Here is a 25,330-nt window from a genome sequence, read left to right as displayed (position 1 = left end):
GAGTGACTGACTCAATATGTGCATCTTTGATTGTTCTGGAGGAAAATCTATTCCAGTACCTCCTGATGAAATAATTTTTGGACTTTTTTTTAAGTTAGTGGGAGGACTTAATTCTCAGATAACTTTTGAGGTATATAACCACCACCTATGAATATTACAGCTTCAGAATTTAGTTTAAAAATCGTTAATTATTTTTCTGCGTTTCTTTTGTGCGGTAGACTCTGTAAGTAGGCTGTGTTCCTGTAGCAGTCTTCTTCGTAGCCTTTCCTAAAAAGTCAGTAAGACCTGTGTGTGACAGAGCAATAAAATGACCCACTGATTTTAGTGAAACACCAGTAATTAGCTACCTGCACTGAACTTGTGTGCATATCTGTGTGAAATACAGTTGTCTCTTTTTGTGGATGTAAAGTAATAACAGTCGGTGTATGGAAGGGCTTCACTTGGGCCGAACATATCCCAGAGCAGCTGGAAAGACTTTTGCCTCATTGTGCTGTGAGAATTCCTTGGTGGTTTAGCTAAGAAAACGAATTCTGGACTTAGCAGTCTTTGTCAGCAGATGGTCAAGTGAGAAAAGCGCTGGGACATATCCAAAGGAAAATTAACAAATACCATGATATCAAAATCAGTAATATCAAAACTTTCTCTATGTTGAGTTAAAAAGTAGAAGTCCTGGAGAAGGGGGAAAGAAGAACAAGGAATTTGGACTCTGAATAAATCCCAGAGAAGGTGCTCCCCAGTGGTAGGCTTTTCCCGGGAGGGCAGGCAGGTACTGCAGAGGTGGTGGTTGTGCAGGGAAGGCTGACACAACCTCTGGGGCAGTAGCTGAACTATGCAGTGGGGAAAGAAGTTAATCTCAGTTCCATGACAGCCTAGCCTTAGTTTCACTTCTGGACATCTGTGACTGATAAACCTTTCATGCTATGTCCTGTAGGTTTTTTTTGGTTACCTTGCTTTCACCTGAATTTGCTGTGAGTGAAGAGTGATTTTTTAAGGTAAAGGACTAGCATCAAGATACTCCATCCCTGTGAGAACTGAAACGAGGGCATGGTAGCCTTTGAATCAGAATGTGTCCTCATATAAACTGTGAACTAGTTTAGGATGTGATGGTGCTAGAGTCTGCAAGGAACAAAATACTTCACTGACCATGGTTAACCTCTTTGAGTAAAGGAACTAAGGTACCAGGGATGGGCTCCAACTGTGTGTTGCTGCCTTTGTACCTTGTTTTGCATTGGAAGGAAACCTTTGGGTGCAGTGCATAGCCTGCTCTGAATGACCCAGGGGCAGGACCGAATGCCAGAGTATCTCTGACTTCAGATCCAACACTGCCTGTAGGTTGTGGCGTTGAATCACTTCAGTTTTCCTCTTAAGTTGGCTGATGTTTTCCTTTATGCTTAAGCACAATGTTGGGGAAGATGCTTTCTTGGGCAGTTATTACTTATTACCCATTTGGATAAAAAGCTCTCCTAGCAATGCTGCAGAAGATGTGTGAAGCCATTATGGCTCCTCTGGACACAGTGTGTGCCATATCTTATTTATGCTTTGCTGTAATGTGAGTTTCCACTAAGCATTACAAAAGTTTTGTCAGCCTGATACTATGGATAGTCAAGTCATCTGAAACAATCAAAATACATCTGTAGAACTGCAGTGACCAACTCTTAGATTTTATGGAAGCTGACAGAGATAGTATAAGTTGTTTATAATATTTTTTTTTAGGTAAAATTGAGTAGTTTTTTTTTTTCCCAGAAGTATGAACAAATGCAGCTGTTTGCCCACTGGATCCTGCTGTATCTCAGTCACACTGTTTATTAAACTTATTTTTGGGTTTAACTCTGTCCTTTCTTGCACTGAAGTAGATCAGAGAAAGTTATTAAAAATTTTTTGTTCATACCTGTAAATGTTCTTGGCTTTTTTTGTACATTTCATTGATGTTAACAAGGATACTGTGATAAATGCTGAGCTGAAGTTTTAGCCAAAATGAAAACGTGTAAAATGTAACATGAGAAAGAGATAATGTTCCCTCCAGCTTTTGCCTTCATGTCTCGATGCTCTCCCCAGAACTTTTAGAAGCAGCTCGCCCCAGAGCTTTTAGTAGCCTAGGCAGGATTTGACAATGGCAGCCTGCCCAAGCTTCTGGGGCAAGGGACTGTAATACTCTTGAGGCGACCTCTTCTGTCACCGAAACTGGCAAGTGTAAATCCTGCTGGACTTGCAGCAGCCTTTGTGCAGACAGATGCTGGAAATGGCTCTGCAAAGCCAGCTCGTAAGTGAACAGAAGTTATTTTATATAATTCATTTGGATACTTGGCTTCATCCTTTTTTTCATCCCCTGGTGGTTAGGAAATGAAGGTGGATATACGTAACCGATATTTGGGTAGTGTTAACTGTTTACACAAGCAGTGTTTGTACTATCGTACCTTGGCTTTTGCTTGGCTACTGCTTGCTCAGGTATTTGTGACTGCAGGTCAGTCTGCCAGTAATGGACAGATAGGAGCAGATATTCCTGCTATATTATAACTTGTAAGATGTTGGATTTAAGAGTAGACCTGCACAGTAGCAGGATCCAAAACTGCTTTTTGTACTGAAGAAAATAGTGCCAAAATTTGTATGAATGTAAAGGAAAATACAGCAGAGGGAGAAGTTGAAGCTTAAATGGGCAGGAAATGAGAAAAAACACAGCAGATGGACTATGTGGTTGTGTGGTTATTTGCAGGGAACTGATTTCTCTAAGAGATCACAGAAGGAATGTGACTTAAGTGGAGGCAAAGCAAAAACTAAGAATACAAATAGCAAGGGCGAGGGAATCAGAGGAATCTAACAAGGAGGAGATATCCCAAATTCATCCACAAATCAAGATCAATTTAAATACTCGTCAGTTATTAACATTATTTTTTTTTCTTTTAGGTATGGAATACTCTCGTCTTCCAGAAATTCCTTCCTTTCCATTGAGGTAATACTTTTTTTTTTTTGCTCTTTTTTGCTTTATTTGACTCTTTCTGGTTTTGAAGATTAAGAAACACGCACTGATGCACACTTCATAGGGCACTAGTCATTTTTTTTCCTACGTCTTGTAATAAATTCTTCATATCTCTGGTGTTCATGCCAACTTGATTCTAAGCATCTTTTCAGTAAAACAGAAACATTTTCCTAGGCAATGTAACCAAGGCAGGTTGAATTTACAGAAAATGCAAACACTAGCAATGCAGTGTTTGTGATACCATGTTTACTGTTTTTATAGCTTTCAGTAGTAAATCTGGCAGTTTACATGCGCCTCACGCCAAGCTCATGGGAATGCTAGAAAGAACCAGTACATTTGCACACAAGTTGAACTCCTAGTGTGAAATCTGTTAGAGTGTCTAAATGTGTAACTGAGGAAGCAGTAAAATATGAATGCTGCGTTGAGTGACATGTCCTTCACTCATTTGTTGGTTTTGAGGCCATTTGAGGTAAATGCTTTCCATGGCATGTCTATAAGTACTTTCCTGACATATTAACACTCTTAGAAGGAGAATGCTCGCTGGCACTAATTAGTTTGCAAGCTGTGATGAAAGGTACATTTTGATTGTCACTGCTCGTTTAATGTCAGATTTCTCACTCTATTTATGAAGACCTGAATTTTGCTATTGCATGAGTGAGGAAATCATAATTGCCACTGGTTAAAGCCTGGTTTCCAAGACATGTATTTTACATTTTAGTTTTCTGTTAAATGCTAATACAAGGCTTCCCTGCACTTAGCTGATGTGCCGAGTGACTTTTGGAGAAGACTGAATTGATGAGGGGTGGTGTATGATGTGCCTAGGCCCTAGGATTGGTATTGGGAGACGCTGAGATTCAGATCTGTACTGCAGATGATTTCTTTGCTTTCTCTTGGTTCTGGCATGTAGTCATTTCCTACTAGGGCTGATTTCAGTAGTCACAGCTACCCACACAGTTCTGATTCAGCTGCTTTAGCCAGGAGTAAAGCCAACCCTTCATTTATTTTCCTGCCTACTTCAAAGGGGGAATAAGGAAATGAGGAGTCTCTTTTGCACCTACATTGCACCTACAGGTGATGTAGCCTCTATAATTGTGTGAAGGATGGAGGGGATCTCTCAGGGGGATGTTTTTGAAAGTGATACAGATGCACGGACATGTGTAAACATGACTTTTACAAACAGTTTGACTATTTAGGTTCCTACATCGATCAGGTCCTTTTTCTTCAAACCTTTCTCACTTATAGCAAATCATGGAGTGTTTGTATGTTGTTTTCTAGATGTCCATTGACTTGGTTTCATGATTTCATGTAATGGAAGGAGGATATTTCTGGCCCTTTCTTTGTGCAGTCAGCAATGACTAGTGAAACTTTGCTACTTCTTCTGGTCATATGCGTTATGTTTGGTTTATATTTCACATGCTTCTTTCCAAACTCCTAGCTCATTGTTACAGCTGGTTTGTTTGTAAAAAAATAGATGGGAGGGGGAAGCAGTGATGAAATGGGGGTTTTGGGAAGGGAGTCGTATAATTCATGAATGTAAAAGCTGGGTTGGACGACACGTCTAAAGCCAGCTGTCAAATGTGTCGATGTTTTCTTTCCTTAAAGAGTATCTGTTGCTGCTCTGGCCAGAGCATTGCGGGATATTTTCCATAAGGGAAGCTTTATTTCATAATGGGATGGTGAAAGAAAGGGAGGAATCCATATCTCCGACAATAAATATGCTTTTCTACTTTTCATCTGTCTAGCAGGCAAATGAAACATAAGGTGTATCGGAAAAGCTTGCTGATACGCTATTGAACAGACATTAGAACTGATCTACCTGTATTGACTTACTCATGTTTTCATAAGGAATATATTATATTTGCTATTCTATTCACTGATTATTAGTGATTCTGTATTTATTGATCGTTACCTTTATTATTATTTATGCTGTATTTAGCGATTCACTGTTCTAGTTACTTTCTGAATTTCTTTCCTATCCTTGATGCGTGTTACTGTCTCTTGCTGCAAAATGTAGATGATGGTACTTCCTGTTTCACAGTTTTATGGGCCTGAATTTGTAAAGGATTGAGTTTCATTTGGATGTATCAGGTTAATGATGGAGAGTATAAAAGATCTCTGACAAATACATGGAGAGGAGTGAAGGGGCCCAGCAGAGAGGTAAAAACCCTGTTAACACAATTTTTTCATTTTTTCTACCACTTTTCTCAAACTTCTGTCATTTTTCACTCCGCTTCCCTTTTGTGGTCGTGCGTGACATACAGGCAGTATTGACTGAAGCCCGACTGGTGTGGGTGCAAGGCCCCTCCAGCTCCTCTCTGCCCTGGATGGCACATGCCTTCAGAAGGGCCTGTGGAAACGTGCTTTGTGGCTGCCTACAGACACTTGATCTGTCAGGTGCACCACAACCCAAGATCCTTCCATTGCTTCGTAGAAACTGAAGGTATGGCCACCATACCTCCAGCAGCAATGGAGCTGTGCTGGCTGCTACTGGATGCCTTTGCTATTGCTCTTGCATTAAGCGTGACTCTTCCAGCTGGGAATTCATGAAAAGGAATCTATTTTCTGCTCTCTTTATCATACTGTTGGGGAAGTGTCTTGGAAGAGGAAGTTTTCTGCAGTCAAATTTGGTGTGATTTCCTTGGATACTAAATAACCTACTAAGATCTGCTTTTAAACTAGAACAAAATTATTTGAATTCTTCTTTTGTCAATTGTTACAGATGTTGAAGTGTGGTGCTCAGGGTTGAGTACAGAAATTTATTTGCAGAGAAATTTTTTTGGTACTTTTGTATTTCCTATAAAGAACACACATTGCATTTGACTCATAATTTCAGTTTATTATCAAAATGTTTTTATCAGATGACAAACTCAGCTAAAAGGACCATAGGTTTTTAAATATACCTATTGTAGCAGTCATCTGAGGTATCTGGTACTTATTTTTGGAAATCTGTTTGCTTTGATATACAAAGCAGTAAGTTCCTTTGCAATCTGCATGAGGATGTTTAATACATATAATTGCAGATTTAAAGCCTTTTACCTTCATACTTAAAGCTCCATTCCTGCAATCAGCTGTGCAGCTTTACTGATGTGAGGACTGACATTGATCAGAACAGGTACAAATTATGTGCAGGATCAGACCCTAAACACTGAGAAAGTAATCCTGAAACCTTAAATATTGGTATACTCCATCGGAGAGCTCAATTTTGTAGACTTCGTCTTATTGCCTAATACCATGCTTTACTCAAATTTCCCAGTTCTATGTAGCCACTGATAAAATATATTACAATACTTCAAGTCAAAAGTGTAGCTCAGATTTAAATATAAAAACTATGATTTATACATCACTAGAAACTTTAAAAAAGACCAATTTTAGAGAAAGCAAGAAAAAGCTTAGAAAACTGTGAAAGGGTCTTTGATCACAATCTTACAGATTATATGTTCAAAAATTAATAAATTACCTACAATTTCAGTTTGGCTGGAAAGCAGTAAGTAAACTTGCAAATAGTGACTTCAGGTAATACACACTGGAATAATTAGTGAGAAGTTACTTAAGTACAGCAGGTCTTTGGACTCCTCTTCTATAAATGGTTTCAAGTAAAAATGAAAACATTTGGTAGAACAGATTTATCATAACAGGAGAAGGTACAAAGGCTGACACTTAGGATATAAACTGTTGTCTCACTATCATGTTATGATGTCTAAAACTGTGTGTTACTTAATATTTCCTTCCTCTGCCTGCTGAGAAATATGCATTCACCAACCAGTGGGAGATAATGTGTTATACTTTGACATTTTAAAATAAACCCAAAAAGCCATTGGCCAGTGGGGAACAGGATTAACTACAAGTGGACTGTTACTGTAGACAGATTTAGATTCTGCAGGGTTCAGTGACAGGAAAAGCAGCCAATCAGCTAGAGCAGCTAATTGCTGCGTTGCCATTCGTCCTTCATTTGATGTTTTGATGTATGATTTTTTTTTTTTATTTTTGCCTGTTTTCTAAGAATTACAGTGACTACTCTAGCATATTTCCTTCAGTTTTCTTCCCTCCTCCCCTTTTCAAAATTAGGTCAAAATTTCTCCTTTTCTGGACAGCTTCTCGACATGCGAGGTTTACAGTTCTGTCACCAAACTCGGCACTTTTTAGCAGGATCCATGTAGTTTGTCTTGCTGCATGAAAAGGCTTCAGAAAACTCTGGAGAGTTTTGCAATGATCCGATGACCCTTTAAAACAAAACAACATCTTGTCATTTTTGCTTGCCTTTGTTTAAAACAACAAGAAGACCCACATTGTTCTCTTCTTTGGGGTGTCACCTCAAAATACTGTGGGAAACGCACGTATTTCTGAACTCTGACTATCGCTTCCATTTCTCCTCAAGTAGCGGCCATATTTTCTCTTTCAGTTTGCATGGTCCCTGTTGCAGCCACCCAAAACATAGGACCTGCCCCTTCTTCATTCCTGGCTCTCACAAAACTTCCATTTATTTCACTAAGAACAGGTTTATTGCTTCTTGTTACTTTGCACTGAGAATTTTTTCAGCTACGTTTTGCAGACAAGTTTCTTGGCAAAAGGAAAACAAGACCCTGAGGTAGCAGACTGTGGTATAACTTTTCAGTGAATGTTCATTTATGTTTTTACACCGATCAAGTTTTAACTGAGATCATACTGCTTTTCTGGGCATTCTCCACAAATGTTCCAGTGAATGAGTTTCCTGGAAAAAAGGCTCATACAAAGAACAGCTTTCAAGTGAATATGAGGACATTCCAGCTAAAGCAGTATTTATATGTGTAATTGTGAACATATGTGAATGTATCTGCTAGGAGTTGCTCATTCCTTCAAGAATGGAAATATAGCGTGCACATACCTATGCAGGAAAACAGCTTCAAATGTCAAATATAGATACTGGTGCACATTGGTTGTGGACCAGGAATTATTTGAAGAACTGTTTGAGTAATTTGTGATTATTCTGTGAATAATCTTAATCATTAGATTCATCAGAACCAGGAAGTGTCCACGGAAGTTGAGGTGAAGATCAGGAGCTGACATCTGCAACAATTTGACTGTCTCTACAAGATCAAAAGCAAGCCTATTTGCTAACTGGTCTCAGGAGCCAGCAGCAGCACAGGAGGTGGCACAGGGAAATGATTACAAAAAAGGTCATGCATTTAAGTGATGTATCAGTGCTTCATTGCTCTTTAGGACTAGAATGGCTAAAATGGGATTTTACCAGAAACAGAACAAAAGGTATTTTGGGTGTAATAAAACTCTACTTATATTTATTATTAACAAACAGAGAAAACAGCAGTGGGAGAAGAATCCTGCTTCATTTACTAATATCCCCAGAACTAGAGGGATTTGGTACATGAGCAGGGCTTGACCTGTGTCTGTTATTGTACTTGCTATGTTTTAATTTTGCACATTGATGCTTGGATACAGATCCTTTCCCCTGCCTCTGACAATTACCTGATCTAAGGCATCTTGCTATTAACTTCTTTTTCTAGTGGAGAAAAGATTCTGCCTGTCCGGTACTCAGTTGTTAGCCCATAAACAAAAACTGTACTATGCAATTAACAATTTTTATGAAGAGCTGCCTGTCCTACCTGTAAGGAGAAATAGTCTGCAGTTAGTGTAGCAGGTGTTAAAACCAACAAACAATAAAAAAAATTGTAAAAAAAAAAAAAAAAAAAAAGAGGCACATTGGGAGCCACTAACATACTATGTGTCAGTAACATATCAGGTACTGAAATGCTTTCTATTGTAGAGCTCTTTGGGGGCCTCCTCCTGAAAATCACTTCACATTCTAAAAATGTTAGTATGGTTTCTCATTAATACTTGTCTAATTCCATATAAAGTTTATATAACCTTTCATACTGATGTAAAAACAGCACAATACATGATGTAATATATCCAAGACATACACAAATACAGTTACACAGAGATGCTGAACTAGTGAACTTTAAAGGACTCATGACTCATACAAATTAGATATGCAAAGAGGAGGCACAGTTCTGAAGAACTGCTGCAGAGCCTCATTAGCATTGCGACCAAATTTGGCTGATTTTAGGACTTGATGCATAAACTGCCTCCGGAGAGATCTGCAGATAGTACAAAAACCACCCACAGTGAAATGCCAGTCAAGTAGCCATTGAAGGAACAGTCACTGCTTTCACTAAATATTTGAGTATGTGGGATAAACAATATAATTCTTTGGTGAAAAGCCATTGAAAGAAAGATACTGGAATTAATGTACTGAATTGTATCAGGAAAGAAATCAGCTATTGTGTACGTGAATCCTGGAGATGACACAGCCTTTCAAACCTAACAGGGATGTTGTGATGTCTACATCACTACTTGATCTCATGGCATTTGAGCAAACAGATTTATTAGAGCAAAACCATTGTTACACTACTAATGAATAGGTCCCTCTGACTTAAGTTCAAAAGAAAAGAACCTAGTCTGGCCCAAAGGCTTCCACCGTGCACAGCCAAGTTTCCCGCATGACTCTACCGAATTCAAGCCCACCTATCCTTGGGAAGGCTGACTGAGTACACAGGGCAGAAAATACAAATTTGCTTATTGCACCACAGCATAGAGGTTTGTTACTGATTGAGGGGCAGTGATCTTCCACCTAAAACTCACTTCTGTTACTCTTGTAAGAGAGGACAAATAGTGAGCTTGTATAACACCTGGGGCACAGCAGAGCCCCAGTTCTGGGCTGCAGGCATTATGAGTAATGCTGGTAATAGTGAAGATGGGCCAATCCGCTCTGTTGGAACAGAAGAACATCCTTCTAGCTCTCGATGGCAAAGGCATTCCTCATTCTTATGATAGCAAAGGCTACGGACAGAAGGTAATTTCTCTGTCATGCCAGTATTACTGTTTAAAAGAAGATGAATTCTCTGTGCTTGGAAGAGTTTAAAATCCACAGATTAACTGGAGATTTTACCTGTGACTTTAGTGGAGGCCAGAACTGCATCCATAGCCTTTGGTCTTTATGAGAACCCTATCAGGAGCTATTGCAGGAGCCAGGGGACTTCTGGAAGAGCACGGGATTCCAGACACAGTTACTGGACTGCTGTAACAATCATGCACATTTGGTAACAGCCAGGTGATGGTGTTTGTGTCCTGTACGATGACTGTTCAAAGCTTCTCAACAGAGTGGACAGAATTAAGTTGTATCATCTCAAGGGTGAGGACAACTCCTTCACAGCCTCATGCTGCCTGGGGAGCTACCTGGGAAGGACTGTGCCTGCTCTGTCAGCACAGCGCTGTGACGTCTAGAGGGACAGTCTGTCTTTCTCTCTCTCAACCATTTTGAGTGTGCTGTGCTTATATATATGTATATGCCTAAATCTACCCTGGTAAGTGCAACTTGTAGAGGTTGTGTAGAGTTCTTTTAAATTCTATAGCTAAAAGCTGTGTTGCACCTGGAAATGGCACTGAAGATTGTTATACATGCTGACCTGAATTTGCCTGGGCTGTGCACGTCAGTTTTGATGGAGTTCACAGCATATTCTGGTCTGTATGTTCCACACCATACCTACACACGTAACAAAGAAAAGCATTTGTTAGCCATAAGATTGTCCAGGAAGAGACCTGCTGTCATTTCACTATGAAATACTTAATGTCGTGAGAATAAATTTCACATTTGAACATAGGAAAAAAGTATATTTTGTTAAAAAAAGTATACTTTTTTTTACTCCTCAGACAATGGCACTTGAGCACAAGAAACTGTCTACCAGACTTACTTGTGGCTGAATTCATTTATTTAGGAAAGATAAAAATCACTTAACAAGACTTTATTTTCACTACTTTGTAGCGAACACTGCTCAGCTTAGCAACTCTGCCAGCTCTTAGTGAAACTGTGAAAGTCAGTCTATTGTTTCTGACTTACTGTTAAGCTGTAACTCAAAGTGGTTTTCAAAACCTTCAGTCAAGAAGTATAGAATACCTGTGCAAAGTTCAGAAAAAACAGCTGTTTGTGGTTCATTTCAAGACCAGGAAGAAGTTTTTCTTTTCCATGCTTTTTCACAAAGTTTTCATAGGCCTGTAGAATGAATTGAGTAGAAATACTTCAACTTCATCCCAGACAGTCAAAATGAAATAATGAAAAGGAGGAACATGGAGGGATTTTGACATAATTAATCATTGACTACCTTGGCTATCCATCTTTCCACATGCCACCTTTAAAGAGAAGATGACAGGGCCATTTCTCAGTACTGTATACCAGTGGCTTGACTGAATCAAGCCAGTTTTCTCATTGAATGGTCTTTATAGTAGTTTTTACACCAGGTTTAGTGAAGCTGCCCCAATTATGTTGGAATAAATGGTAAGAGAAACAGACTTAAAGAAGGCAATTTATTGTAGCAAAAAGAAGTCAAGGCTAATGGAAAATTTCAGTAAGATGGGTACACCCACATAACAAGATTATTGCGTAACTATGCATCTTTTTACAGGGTAAGAAATTACGAATGCAAAGGACAGTTGTGTTCTGAAATACAGTAGCTACAGAGAGCTAGTACTATTCTTCAGCAAGCTTTATAACAACTAGTATAGTAAAATCCATTGGACTGTTACATATTTACCTAGCAAATCCTTTCACAGGGTTAATTAATGACTGTATAAAGCAAGGTGGCTGTTTGTTAAAAAAGCAGAATATGTTCTATAATGGAAACGACTGTGAGATTCTCTGACATCGACCGAGGGGTAGGTGTAGTGAGGCATGAGCAAGCTCTGTGCTAAACCAGCCTCTACACTGATGGGGTTCAGAGCTGTCTGTATAAAGATTCACCTGCAGCCTGTCTCCTGCAGGTTCTGTGGGTCAGGCATTACTGCCAGTTACCCTCACCATGTACCTTGCATGGTAAAGATCCACACAGAAAAGCTGTTTGTGCTGCTTTCTAAGGCACAGTCCAAAACCGATCATACCTGAGGTGTCTCACATGATTTGGGGATTCCCTGTGCATTGATCCCTGGCTAAGTGACTGAGCCTATCTCTGTTCAAGGAGGCACAAATGATCTCCAAGATAATCAAGATGTGATCAAAGGGTTCATTCCTCCCCTGTTTATTCATAGAATCACAGAATGGTTAGAGTTGGAAGAAACCTTAAAGACTATTTAGTTGCAACCCCCCTGCCCTGGGCAGGGACACCTCCCACTAGACCAGGTTGCTCAGAGCCCCATCCAGCCTGGCCTTGAACACCTCGCAGGATTGGGGCATCATCTTTCCTTCTTCTTTCTGTTAGGCTTGAGAGATGTGGAGTAAAAAGCTGCAGCTGTGGCAAAAAATCATTCTTCTCTCTGATTCTACAGAACACATGTACTTGCTGTCCTGTTTACAATTTCTTTTTCTTTCCAATGTTTATCCCATAAGTGGGTTTCATATTTTTTTTGCCAGCTATTGGGTTAGAGTCTAAAATAACACACTTATGGTAAGATATGCTTTCCCTGTATACAATGCAGAATTCCAGGATCCAATTTAGTAAAATTAGCACAAAACTGATTCCGCTGAGAGAATAAATAATTTTTATCAATTTTATCAATTATCTAATGTTGCATTATGAAAAGGTGATTCTTTTTTTTTGGTTGTGGTTTTGTTCTTTTCTTTTTTATAAATGAATTGCAGAAGACTTAAAAACCTTTCCATAGTAAGAGCAGCTGCTTTCATGTTTCTTATAAAGACCGCGTGTCAAACAATGTGTTGTTAGTATATCACTAGCGATAGAAAGATGCTGGCAAATTGGAGAAACGTTCTGACTAAAGTCAGTGCCAAGCTATCACACGAGTAAAGCCAATCAACTGCACAAGTGCAAGTTGAGGAATGAGCAGTTAAAAGATCTGCTGAAAAGTCTCCGGAAGTTTTAGTGGATAACAAGCTGAACAAGAGCCAACAGTGCCACAGTACTGCAAAAACGGCAAGTGTCATATTGGGATGTGTAAACAGGAGTGCCTTATGTAAGATACATGAAGTAATCCTTCTACTCTACTTGGCACTGGCCAGCTCTCAGCTGGAGCACTCTTGTCCAGTTTTGGGCACTGCACTTCAGGAAAGATGTGGACCAACTGGAAAGAGTCCAGAAGAAAGCAGCAAGAATGAGCAGAGGTCTAGCAAACATGACCTATGAGGAAAGATTGAAAGAATTGGATTTGTTTAGTCTAAAGAAGAGAGGTCTGGGCCTTCAAGTATGTAATAGTCTTCAAATACGTAAAAGGTCGCAGAAAAGAAGGGAACAGATTGCTCTCTGCTTCCACTGTTGAAAGCAAAGACATGATGGCACTCAAACTGCAGCACGGAGGTAGCAGAACTTCTCTTACGGTATGTTTGAATGATATAGAAATGGTTGATTCTACCTGCTAGGAGGAGGGGGGTAGAATACATGACCTCTCAGGATTCCTTTGGACCTTTAGTTACTATTTATATGATGTCATAATAATTATGAATACCTAATTATTTTTTTGGTAATACTTCTGACCTAATTTTTCTTTGGCTGCTCCCATTCCTTTCAGAAAGTACCCCATTTCATGGGTGTGTACTGTTTGTTTTTTTTAAAAAATGCACAAATGTTCCAGTAATTGAAGATCAGACTAATCCAATATGCCATACTAACGCCTCTTTTAGGCTTCTAAATAATTCTTTAAACTCTTGCTAATAATCATATTTGCCCTCAAACACGTATATTTCTGTTGAAGTAAGTGTTGCTGATGGCTTTGTTTGTAGAAGCTGTGATAACTTTGAGAGGTGTGAGTTGGTCCATGCATCCCAGCGGGCCCTTTGTTGAGGAATGACAGCACTCCAGCTGACAGGTGTTGAATGTTTTGCTCTAGAACAAAGTGTTCAGGGAAGGAGAGAGAGGATCATGTTATTAAGGCCTGCAACCATCAGATTTGCAAGTAACAAGAAAAGTTCACAGATAAGCTGACTTGCTGCTAACCTCCCAACTTGCATTCACAAAGAGAAGACCTCTGCTTTTACTTTCAGTCTCAAAGTTGGCCAGTCTAAGGAGTTAACTGTCTATTTCAGGAAGAGAATGAAAGGAAAGCCAAAAAACCATACAAGCTCCCATGGAAGGCTTAGCGCAGGGAGTCCAGATGGCACTGACATCTTTGGATACCTGTACAGGGGACCCAAGTCACTTGTGTAAGATGATATTTTGAACAGTTTTTTGAACAGTGTTAGTGTTCCGTGTAGGCAGAGACTGCTTATAGGTAGAGCTTAGAAGAAAGTCATTCTGTCGCTCCTTCCTGGCATAAAAAAAGCTGGTGAAGACAGAGGCAGACAGCTGCTCAGTATCATTAGTTTAGTTAGGTGATGGTCCAAGTGTGATTCATTAGATGTTTTCATTCTACAAATTCCCTATGCACAATATGAAAAAAGAAAATTAAAAAAAACAAAAGAGAAAGAAGTCAGCTGAAAAAGAGTGCACTAGGAACAGATAATATGCATCAGGAAATAATAGGATGAAAGAAATACAGCAGCTGGTCAATAGTTTTGAACCATACCTCAATGATGCAGTAGGTATGGTCTTGTCCCTAACACAAAAATAATGTTTCTTCTTCAAATGCTCTGAAGTTTTCTCAATCTATGATGGTTTCAGCTAAAATAGAAAAATGATACTTCTTACCTTATATGCTTGTCTAACACCCCCGTTATCAGCAATGTTTTCTCCTAGCGTGTTGATTCCACTCAGCTGTAAAATAGAAAGGACCAGTATAATTTTCTGAAAAGAAGAGATTATCCAGTACCTGTCATGTCAAACTTTGTGTGTTTTTCACTTTCTAAAAGTGAGAATGCCCTTAAAATCTGAAGTTTTAGCAGAAGATTATGTTAACATCTTTGAAAAGTATTTCGCCTCCCTTGTCTCAAAATCTGTGCAGCTGCTACTGTTTTCCCTAATCCTCTTCCTTCCTTTACAGACAGCTTTCTAGGCTCTCATATCTCTTTTACACAGATTTTCTGATGCTCTGTCGTTGTTCATTCATTCTTATTTTCTCCATGTCTTTAACCCTCAGCTTCTTACTACAGTTCCAGTTAGAGAAGTGGGCAGAATCTGTCTGTATAGTCTACAAAACAAGTCAAAATCCAAACTCCAAATAGCTGAAATGATAAGTTAACAGACATCAGTAAATCTACTAGAAAGTATTTTCCTGTATATTAGGCAAATTAGGTAGCTCTTTTGTAGCAAGATACATGGAAGATAGCTATTTAGCTGGTATAGTATTCATAAGTCAGTGAAGTATCACTGAAGACAATGAAGCTTTTGTAATGGAGAATCTGTCATTTTATTTTTTAAAAATTGTATTTTCAGCCTTTAGCCCAAGATATTGGGCTATGATATTCAATGCTGCAAAACCTAGAATCATCATTAGATGTGAAAAAAGGCAGAAAAATATGTTGAAATATTCTTCTCTATTTTTACTGGCCTGGCTATGAGTCCCAACATTTTAACACACAGATTAGGAAAACCTCAGGTCTGGAAGTTTAATCTTTTCCCTATTCGGTATGATGGAATATATTGTCGGACTCTAAGAAAACAGACAGTAATGGTCAGAGAAACAGCTTCTTGTTAGTATCTTCTTATTTACGACTTAACTGTAGGAGGTCCCATACAAGAGAAATTTTGTTCCTTACAGAAAAACAGGTGGTGGCACAGTTCAATGCTGCATGTGGTTATCCAGTGAAGTCCAAAATAAACAAGGTAGATGTTAAACGTAAGTGGTCTTCCACAGTGCAACACAACTGAGTGCTTCTGTAGTAAACTGCTTTCCTTTCTTTACTGCGCAGGATGATCCAGGGGCTGACACTCACTCGTCATGTCACTTGCTGTGTGGAAGATGTGAACTAAATACTGCGCTGGTACAGTATGTACCTTTGCTGACAGAACAGTGGCAGCTCAGCTACTGACTCTGGTTGAAATCTGCTATCTGTAGCTTTGAAGTATGTGCACTGCCAGCCTGGGACAGTAAAATCCCTATGGCAGCGGAGTGCAGTGTGAAAATGGTTGAACTGTCTCCAGATGATTAAAGCTGGGTTGTGAACTAGAGACAATGCAGGTGCATTAGCAGAGCATTGGATCACCCCTGAAATGGCATGCTCTGAGTGCTGTGTTATGTATACAGGGCTTTCTCCTTACAGTGGCAGTTTTGCAGCTTGCGTTTAATCGTAACAGGACTGGTCTCCTGTTTAGTATGAGTAATTATAATATCACTATCACTTGTTTCTGTGAGTTAATGGAATATTGATCTTGTTGGGACGCAGAACAGACCTGATCCTGTTAACTGTTCTTGTGAAATTAGGGCTTCCAGACACAGACACTACACTGAATGCCTAATGCTACAAATTCAGCGACATTTAGATTGCCTGCCTCTCCTAAATCTCCACATCATCTTTTCCTCTCTTACTGTACCTGATTTCTCTTGGACTTTTTTGGTCTATAGTCCAGATGTTTATCTTGGGGAAAGAGAAAGAAACTTTTAAGTGAAGGAAAGCAGCAGGCAGGATTTGTTTTGATGGGGATATATATTATTTGTGCATCAAGATTTGGGGAAACGAGGTTCAAACGTCCAAAATTTTTTTTCTGTTCCTTTATGGAATTAAAAAAGAGCCTTTGAGGGCCCAAAAAGGCTTCTAGGACTGCCACTCATTCAAAACATATATCCTGTCTCTTTCAGAACAGTCGGTGTAAGTGTGGAGATTTTACAACCTTTTTTAATTTTAAGAATCTCTTTTGCCTCTTTTTTTTTTTTTGATGTAGAGGTGACAATGTTGTCCATAAGCCAAGAGAGCAGTCATGTGAATAAGGGTTTGCATGTGTTGGATGTAAGATTTTGCACTTCGTCATTAAAAATAACATTGGTAGTTACAAATAAATATAACATACATGCTGTCCACCTGCTAGGTCCCATGAAAAGTTTCCATACTGGTAGACCATACACTGGGATAGATCCTTAAAATTGCGTGCTGATTCTTCAGTCCACCAGTCTACGAGGTCTCCATTCTCATTAAAATTTCTGCCTGTAATAATATGTTAACAGAATTATGTATACAGGAAAAGAGGTTTTTGATGCAGTAAGAGGGGCAGTAAGTAGATACAATCACTCATGCAAAAAAAAAAAAATCTCTGTAATGAGGCAGTGATACCCATGATGGTCTTCCCCCCCCGCCCCGCCCCAAGAGGGCTATATTTCAGTAGAGAAGGAAAACAAACTAATTCAGACTGAATCAGAAGACGGGATTAAGGCTGTTTTAGGAAGCCTGGTGTGGTTCTGACCTGTGACTCAATGCTGGATTGATCATAGTGTGGGTCTGGAAATGAACAATGTGGCTGGGCAGCAGGTCTGATAGCTAGACACTTGAGTTCACACCTGTGCTGGCCTAGTGACACAGGCTGGTCACGATTATGTATAGTTTATGGTGGTTTTTGACACAGCCTTTGGGTAAAGCAAGCGGCTAGCAACTACATTAAAAGCGTTTGTGTGCTGCAGGCCCACATCGTGGGCTGTTGCTGCAGCCTGGCAGCTACAGGAGGGTCTGTGGGATTCTTTGGATCATGCTTTTGGGAATCATCATGGAGAACAATACTGTGAAGCCTCAGAAATGCAGATTTGGTCTTACATATGGAAACTTACTCATTTTATCTGCTCTCTGGAATGATTAAGCACTAAAGCATGTAAAACATTCTGTGCATTGTAAGTTTTGTAACTAGAAACTCAGTGCCTTACCATTGTCATCAAAACCATGTGTGATTTCATGACCGATGACCATGCCTATACCACCATAATTCAGAGATTTGGGCTGGGATGCACTGAAGAAAGGGGGCTGCAAAATGCCAGCAGGGAAGACTGCAAAAAAAAAACCCAAAATACAATTAAGGCGCTGCCTCATTATCCTGTGTGTGCAGTGTGAACAGACCATTTTTATGGGCTTCAACCAAAGTCACGCTGTTCCCTCAGATTTACCAGCAACAATAAGTGAACCGACACATGGTAATGGCTGTAGGACAGTAGGGACAGATCAGCGGGACCACTCCCCTACCCCCTCGAGCCTGGGGTAAAGCAAAATAGCTCTTCAGACGCTTGCAATATCACAATCAGCTTTTACTTTGTTACTGTTTTATTTTGCAAAAAAGCATTTTACTCAGACTCCTGTATAAATAAACCTCACAACATCATGAAAAGTGGGAGGGTGTTCCCCTAGAAAAATAAATTGTTTAGTCATTGCTCCCACCACAAATCAGAGAGAAGAATTTATTCTTCCACTGAAAATGCTAGTAACTCCCACTAGAATCAATAAAAATAGGCCAAGCTGACAATGAAAGAACTGGAACAAAGCGGTTCTTTTCACCTGCTTCTGTGCTCATTTTTCCATGCTTTTAAGAAAAAAAATTAGTAAAAATAAGTCACGTTGCAGTTGTGATCTGTTTATAAATTAATTTAAAAAATTATGTAAAGAATTTGGTTACACTTTATATCTCATGCAGGCCTTTTCCCTATATTACAGCCTGTGGCAGCAATATGAAGTATTAATCCTCACTGTGAATGAGATGTATGTAACTCCACAAAACTCGACCACAAAGGAGGAATTAGATGACAATTTTCACACAACAAAAGAAAGAAAACAGATACTTCTTGCATTTGAGCATAAATCCAGTAGAGTTCTAGCAGTTTCTTTGAAGAGGAGAAAGAACCATGGGAAAATTGAAAAATAATAAACAGGTTAGAAAAAAACCTATTTCTCCTGTCCTGTGTAAACCGCTGCCTACTGTCAGAGTGATTCCATTTTGCCATTAGTTCAACATGCAATTAAATATCTACGTTTTTATCTTATTATCAGAAAGTATTGATAGTAAAGACAAGAGTGTAAATGCCTTACTGTGTGATGGGCTATTTTGATGACTGGCAAACCAGAGTGATACCTGGAATGTACAGCATAAGAACGCTATTCTTTTTGGAGAGCAGTGCTAGCAGGAGGTTTAGTCCGAGTGATACGCATCAGTACTGGTGGCCTCGAATATTACAGCTGTAACTTGCTTGGACCTCAGCCTGTCTTTTGCTTGAAAACCCTGGAGGCAGACAGTTACCCAGGACTTTCTGTTCAGTTTAATTGACACCCTGTCACCTCATCCATTTCTAGAGTAAAATGGCGTAATTAGTAGATTTTACTTATTTTTAACTCCACCCTTCTGAAAACAACTTATCCCATGACTTCTGTTACACAGTACATGTCTGAAGTGGCCAGGCATTCCTCCCACGGTGGCATACATTCTGAGTAGAGATTTAAAGAAGAGAGAAGTGCAACTCCTTTGGGAGAAAATACTGGTTGTGAAAATGTTAGTATGCTGTATTAAACATACCCTGTAAAAATTGGAAGAAAACTGCATCCGTTTGGCTTAGTGCAGCTCTGCTTGCAGACTGAACAGCAGGGAGTGGTTTTTTTGACATATAATAAGGTATGACACTTGATCCCAAAATAAAGCTTTTGATTACCTCTGGTGCTACTGGAAGTCCTGCTGGTAGTGTCAGTCTTGCAGATCAGTGATGTTATTTTTGACACTAGTATTATAAGAGCCCAGTGAAGGAGAGTACCTGACATTTTTCACCTTGATTTAATGGTTCGTTTGATAAAAGAAGTGGGACTATATCGGAAGCTATTACTGAAGACTGAAAAAAAGTGGTAATTTGATCCCTCACAGTGAAAATAATGTCTCCACCAACTATTTTTTTTGGAAGCCTTCATAAATAAACAAGAAATAATGTCGTTTCATTTCTGTGCAGAGCCCTGCAGGACAGGGTTTTTCACTTTTTAGAGACTCGTTTTCTGGAGTCACACATGATCATAGTATACCTCACTAATAGCTTAGAAAGGACACTGCAACTTATGAAATGTGGATAATAACAATATTTGCAGAATGGACAAGACAGAAATACTGTGAGGCATAATTAATGTTGTAAAATATTTTGTGACTCTTGAAAGACTGCACCAGTATGAAGAGAGCTGGTACAGTTCACAAGATGAGAAACCTTAGTGCTTCCTGCAGTTCTAATCTTTAGCTATAATGGATTTTTATTTTTTTTATTTCTTTAAAAGCATTTTAATGCTTTCTCTTCTAAGTTATTTTTAACCATGGATGGTTTTGTGTAGGCTGACATTAGAAATGTTTACACTCAAAAGCATTACAAAAACTATGTCATTGTACTGAGTTTGTCTTTTAGTTTTTAAATTTGATTTTTGACTTGGCTTAATCTACCAGGTTTACATTTTAATTTTTCCACACAAAAGGAGCAGAATTAAATGACACATCAGACAATGAACTTTGAAGTCATCTGTCAGAGTTTAAATCCTGAGAACAGCAATTAAGGATGCCTCAAAATTCCTTCAACTTACCTTAAGCCATATGTGAAAGAATGTATGTTAGAATTCAGCATTTAAGATAGCTAACAGTTAAGAATTGCAATTTAAATGGGACTACTTAAAGTAATACTAGTATGGAGCTCTTATATGCTATGATTCATAATTAGATCTTGAAGTGCTATAGATAACTGGTGAGAGATTTTCTGAGCAAACTGTCTTTTGGGAAATGCTGGTTTCATTGAGCCCAATTGTCATGATTATTTTTACATAAAGAAGGTGGTGAGAGCACCATGTAGGATTTCTGTCTGCCTGGGATTTGACACAGCTCTGGAACAGAGACCCCATAAGTTCCTGGTCCCATGCAGCATGGGATAGTTGTCTCAGCACAGCTTATGTGAAGCTGACCGCTGTAGTCTGTCTTCTGAGCACTGGATCTTACAGCTGTGTTTGGGAAAGTGCTGGAGATGCGGAAATAGAAACTGAGAATAGGCTGGTTTTTGCACTAATATTTCAGCATTATTTCATTCATCAAAGCAGAACGTTTGTTGCCTTGACGTTTGTTTTAGACTGGTCTCATTCTCTGTAATTGCCCTATGGAAAGCAAAGTATCCTGCTTCATGAGAACAAGTATGAGGCTTTCTGATTCTGGCCCACCATGTGAAATGTTACGAGATTCTGAGCAGTTCAGCCAATGAAGTGGTGTATTCATTAAGCAGCAGGATGAAATTCAGCATCCTTCCCAAAGTCATACCAAATAAGCTTGTACAAAGGGATTGTGAAGGGGCTACAAGGAATGGAAGCCATGTGTACTCTGGCAGAAAGTTCTGCAACTTACTTTTAGTCAGTGTCTCCTTCAGGTAAAAGTGATACTGTACTCCCTGTTCATCCCTTGAAAAATAAAAAGGCTGAGGCCACAAAATTAACTTCATCATTAAACTTCTAACCACTCCCCACTGCAATTGTTTTCATGGCTGAATCTCAAGCCTCTGACCTTGTTCTGGACAAAGGCAATTCAAAACATGAGGAGACAGAAACACTATGAATGAAACCTCTGATTTTGCTGCACTGAGGCCCTTCTGCAACCCCCATAATATTAAGGGCATTTAACTTCTTGATTTTAAAAATACATACATATATATATATATATAAAAATAAATAGATTGGTCATTAAATCTGTATCCAATAAATAAGTTAGTAAACCTTACCTATCTGATTTCTACTTGCTGAATAAAAAGCATTGACAACAGCAGCTCCACTTATCCACCTAGTAACAACAAAAGAATAAATTTTAGAATTTCAGTTCTTAAAGGCAGAATTAATGATTACTGGAACAAACCTAGAAACTGACTAGCAGAATCACAGAATTGAGGTTGGAAGGTACTTTTGGACACTGTCAAGTCTAACGCCCCAGTGCACTCAGCCTCTCATCAGACGTCAGACACTCCAGTCCCTTCATTTTAGTAGCCCTTTCGCTTCATTATCCAAACCAATTAATAATGATACTTAGTTTTTGTTTCTGTTTCTGATCATACCGCAGCATTGTTTAATTTAAATAATACCTACTTTCCTTGATGAAGGCTCTCAGCGTTACTTTTGGGTCCATCTTGACACATGGGAAATAATGAGTTTTTACTCTTTTTTTCTACTTCACAGTTTTACTGGCTTTCATCAGTGATCATCTACTGAAATTCCTAGAACCACAAGCAGGGCTAGTGTTTTGATATGGGTCATATTGTAGACTTCGTATTTCAGAAAAGATGTCAGAGAATATGAGATAACAGTTCAACAAAATAAAATAGCTGGGCCTTACACAACAGCAGTTGTATTTCCTGGCTCCATGATCTACGAGTGAAATTAATTTCTATCTAAATGATCTGATAACTGTATTGCACATGCCAATCATAAGCAATGCAAAGTATTCTAACAGTGGCTATTGCTTGATCAAGTGAAAATTAATTTGCAAAATAAATTATAACTATCCAAGGATAATCAATTGTGGTTGATACTTTTGGGCTCAGTTCAGGTGATCTTTGAGTGCAATTAAACTCATGGCAGTTACTCCTAATGCTCACACTTGTGAGAACAAAATAGGAGTTGTGTTAAATTAAGCTGAAGCAATTGAACAAGCCAAACCCAATCACAGCTTGAAGTTAAAATAGAATAGAAGTGAGGTGGCTGTTAGGTGGAACATAAATTTTCAGTTAACGATATGGAAATGTAGAACAGCAAAAGCAACAATTGGAACTACTTATCCACCATAATGACTATAGTTCTGAAAAGCTATGAGGCAGTATTTGGAAAAGTCATAGTGGTGATTCCAGAGGTGGGAAGCATATACTTCATCTTCTGAAAAGGTGAGAGTTTGAATATGCATGATGACTGACTAGAAAGAGTCTGAACAGTTGCAGTTTTTGATATTTTTTTCTTAGAAGTCTGGAACAGCACTATGAAAATGCTGAAGTAATTAAAACAGAAACACAGAATCATAGAACAATTTAGGTAGAAAGGACCTTAAGAAGTCTTATGGCCCCATGTGAAGCTAAGAAGATCAGGTTGCTTAGAGGCTTGTCCATTCAAGATTTTATTATCTCCAAGGCTGGAGATATGGAGAACTCAGAACCTCTCTAGGTCTTGTTTGGCAACCCACATGGTAAAAAGCGTTTTTCCTAACATCTAGTCAGAATTTTGAATGTTCCGACTTGTGTCTCTTCCCACTTGTTCTATCACTGTGCATCTCCAAGAAGAGTCAGGCTTCTCTATATCGCTTCCCATTAGGCAGCTGAAGACAGCAATAAGATTTCCCCTTAGTCTTGTCTTTTTTCGACTATACAAAGGTAGGTCTCTTACCGTCTTCTCAAGATAAATCCAGCTCAACAGCCCTTATTCAAATGAACAGTCCTGCAAAGTTAGCATGGCCTATGGTGACCATAGTCATTTTTCTCATTTGTCTTAAATTGACTTCCAAATGGGTCAGAGCTGAGACAGGAAGAGTAGCCAGTACAGCTAGGGAATTTGCCGTGTCGGTCTTTTCGTACATCTACATTAAAATTTTAATTCAGAGCAGGAGTACATTTCTGAAGTAAATTCCTGCTCGTCCTCATGTAATCGTGCTTTCTTTGGCTCAGCAGTCTCTAAGCAAGAAATTAAATTCTCAGGGATGAAATTAATCTTTCAGATGAACTTAATTAAAAAGCTGCTCTCCAGCAGTCCACTTAATCCACTCTAGGAGCTAAGGGACCGGACTAGACCTACTCCAGAATACTTAACCTTCTACACCATCTCCCAGTTTCTTTGCTCTATTTGCTAATGTAGGTCCAGCCTTTGAGAAACGAGCAATGCCCTCTTACCTGCCTGCTTCATGGAGAACAAAGTGCAAAGGAAGATCATTAAATCATCACTGATTACCCTCCAACCAAGTACCTCCTCCTGTGGAAACTGGATGAAAGACTATACACAGTATTTTTAAATACTTACTCCTCTTTGTCCACCTTTTCTCTAAGCTTTTTCAACCTTTTCTTCTGGGTAAATATTAAATTTTGAATAATGTTTTCAAAGTATTCTTCTTCTTTGTAGTTCAACTAAAAAGAAAGAGGGAAAAAGTGGTGGTGGTGTTGATTTGCAATAAGAGAGAGATGGATCTGGAAAATCTAGTCTTAAGCATGATGAGCTAAGCAATGCATTTTAAAGAGTATTTTTTGATCTACAATTAGAACTTGGTTTGCAGTGCTCTGCTACATCACAGAGGTGATTTTGTAGCTGGATATATGTTACCCAAGGGTCTTAATTCCCTCCTTTTATCTTTTATATATATATATTGAGTGGAGTTCAGCATTTGCTGGTTTTGACCCTAACCTCTGGGAGTTGCCCGCTTGAAACCAGTAGCTACCAGCCTGGTAAACTGCGATTCCACCTTAGAAAGAACACATGAGTAAGGCTCAAATGGGGTTTTAAAAACCATACTTTGGTTATATGTCTATATTTTTCAGAATTAAAACTTTGACTTCAATGACATATTCTGCTTGAACATACATGTGTACTAACTACATTAATATTGTTACTCTTACAAATGAACCTACAAGGTAAAAGAACACTGAGGTCACAGTTTGAAGTGAAAAAGCTCAGATGCAGTTTAAATTATATGGGTAGTCCAATGTCATACTTCAGGGAATAATTCCAATCTATGGATAAACAGGCACAGTCACTAAGTTACGTGTACTGGTATCCACTTCAACCAGCATTACGTCAATCTGTGGCAGATTTTGAAATACTGGACTCAACACCACTGGCTCCATGTTCTGTTTTAGCATAATTCCTCCAGAATGTGTACATTTCCTTGAAATACCATCAAATACCTATCACCATCTGTACTAGATCAGCTGTAATACGCTGGCTTTGAATGAATCCTTATTTACATCTGTGCAACTGAGTACAGGATTGAGTTATTCTGTACAGATGTACATGATTTGGCTTGGCTATGAAGGCAGATTCACCATTTTTTCTCTTAAGACCCTTTTCTAATTATACTGCCTATAGCGGATACTTACCTCCTGGTACTCACTGTTCAGCTTACTGTCATCAGTCACAATCTCATCTGGATAACCAATTCTCTCTCTGATTGCTGTTGCCTAGGGACAAGGTAATTTGATATCCATAGCAAATCCAGCCATATTTTGAATCAGTAGTAAATGCGACATGGAAGCAACTGCAGAAACTCCATAATGTTAATTATATATAGTTTTTGTTTACATATTTTTATTCACTGAAAGCACTGTAAAGTTTATGGTTAATTATAACAATGGAAAATTCTAGAAAGTATGTTCTGTTCCTTCTTTCATAAGTAAACTTCAGAAATGTGCACAAGACAGCCAAACATACTTCAACTATGCTTTTGAGTTTAAATTCTAGTTGAAACAAATAGTAGATCTCCTGAAATATTTGACATATTTCACAACATCTAAAATAAAAATAAAATTCATAACTGGATGGTTTTTACCTTCAATATATTATAGGAA

The 25,330-nt window shown here is 38.8% G+C and overlaps 1 protein-coding gene across 3 annotated transcripts in view; it reads right to left on the bottom strand.

Annotated features, from left to right (window-relative positions):
* Nucleotides 1–5,789: 5,789 nt before the first annotated feature.
* MME (membrane metalloendopeptidase) overlaps nucleotides 5,790–25,330 on the bottom strand; it is a 62,882-nt gene continuing 43,341 nt past the window's right edge. For all 3 annotated transcript variants that reach the window (XM_074592273.1, XM_074592271.1, XM_074592272.1), the window contains exons 15-23: nucleotides 24,863–24,943; nucleotides 23,793–23,896; nucleotides 21,524–21,582; nucleotides 17,690–17,809; nucleotides 16,849–16,982; nucleotides 14,593–14,658; nucleotides 10,923–11,018; nucleotides 10,435–10,511; nucleotides 5,790–7,194 (exon numbers count right to left, since the gene is read on the bottom strand). In XM_074592273.1, coding sequence (XP_074448374.1) covers nucleotides 7,095–7,194; nucleotides 10,435–10,511; nucleotides 10,923–11,018; nucleotides 14,593–14,658; nucleotides 16,849–16,982; nucleotides 17,690–17,809; nucleotides 21,524–21,582; nucleotides 23,793–23,896; nucleotides 24,863–24,943 — 837 coding nt within the window. In that variant the 3' untranslated portion in view covers nucleotides 5,790–7,094. The remainder of the gene's footprint in view (nucleotides 7,195–10,434; nucleotides 10,512–10,922; nucleotides 11,019–14,592; nucleotides 14,659–16,848; nucleotides 16,983–17,689; nucleotides 17,810–21,523; nucleotides 21,583–23,792; nucleotides 23,897–24,862; nucleotides 24,944–25,330) is intronic.

This window comes from Larus michahellis, chromosome 6, assembly GCF_964199755.1.
Source record: "Larus michahellis chromosome 6, bLarMic1.1, whole genome shotgun sequence".
NCBI lineage: Eukaryota > Metazoa > Chordata > Aves > Charadriiformes > Laridae > Larus > Larus michahellis.
The sequence above is the reverse complement of the archived record's forward strand: the minus strand, read 5'-3'. Positions and strand labels throughout refer to the sequence as shown.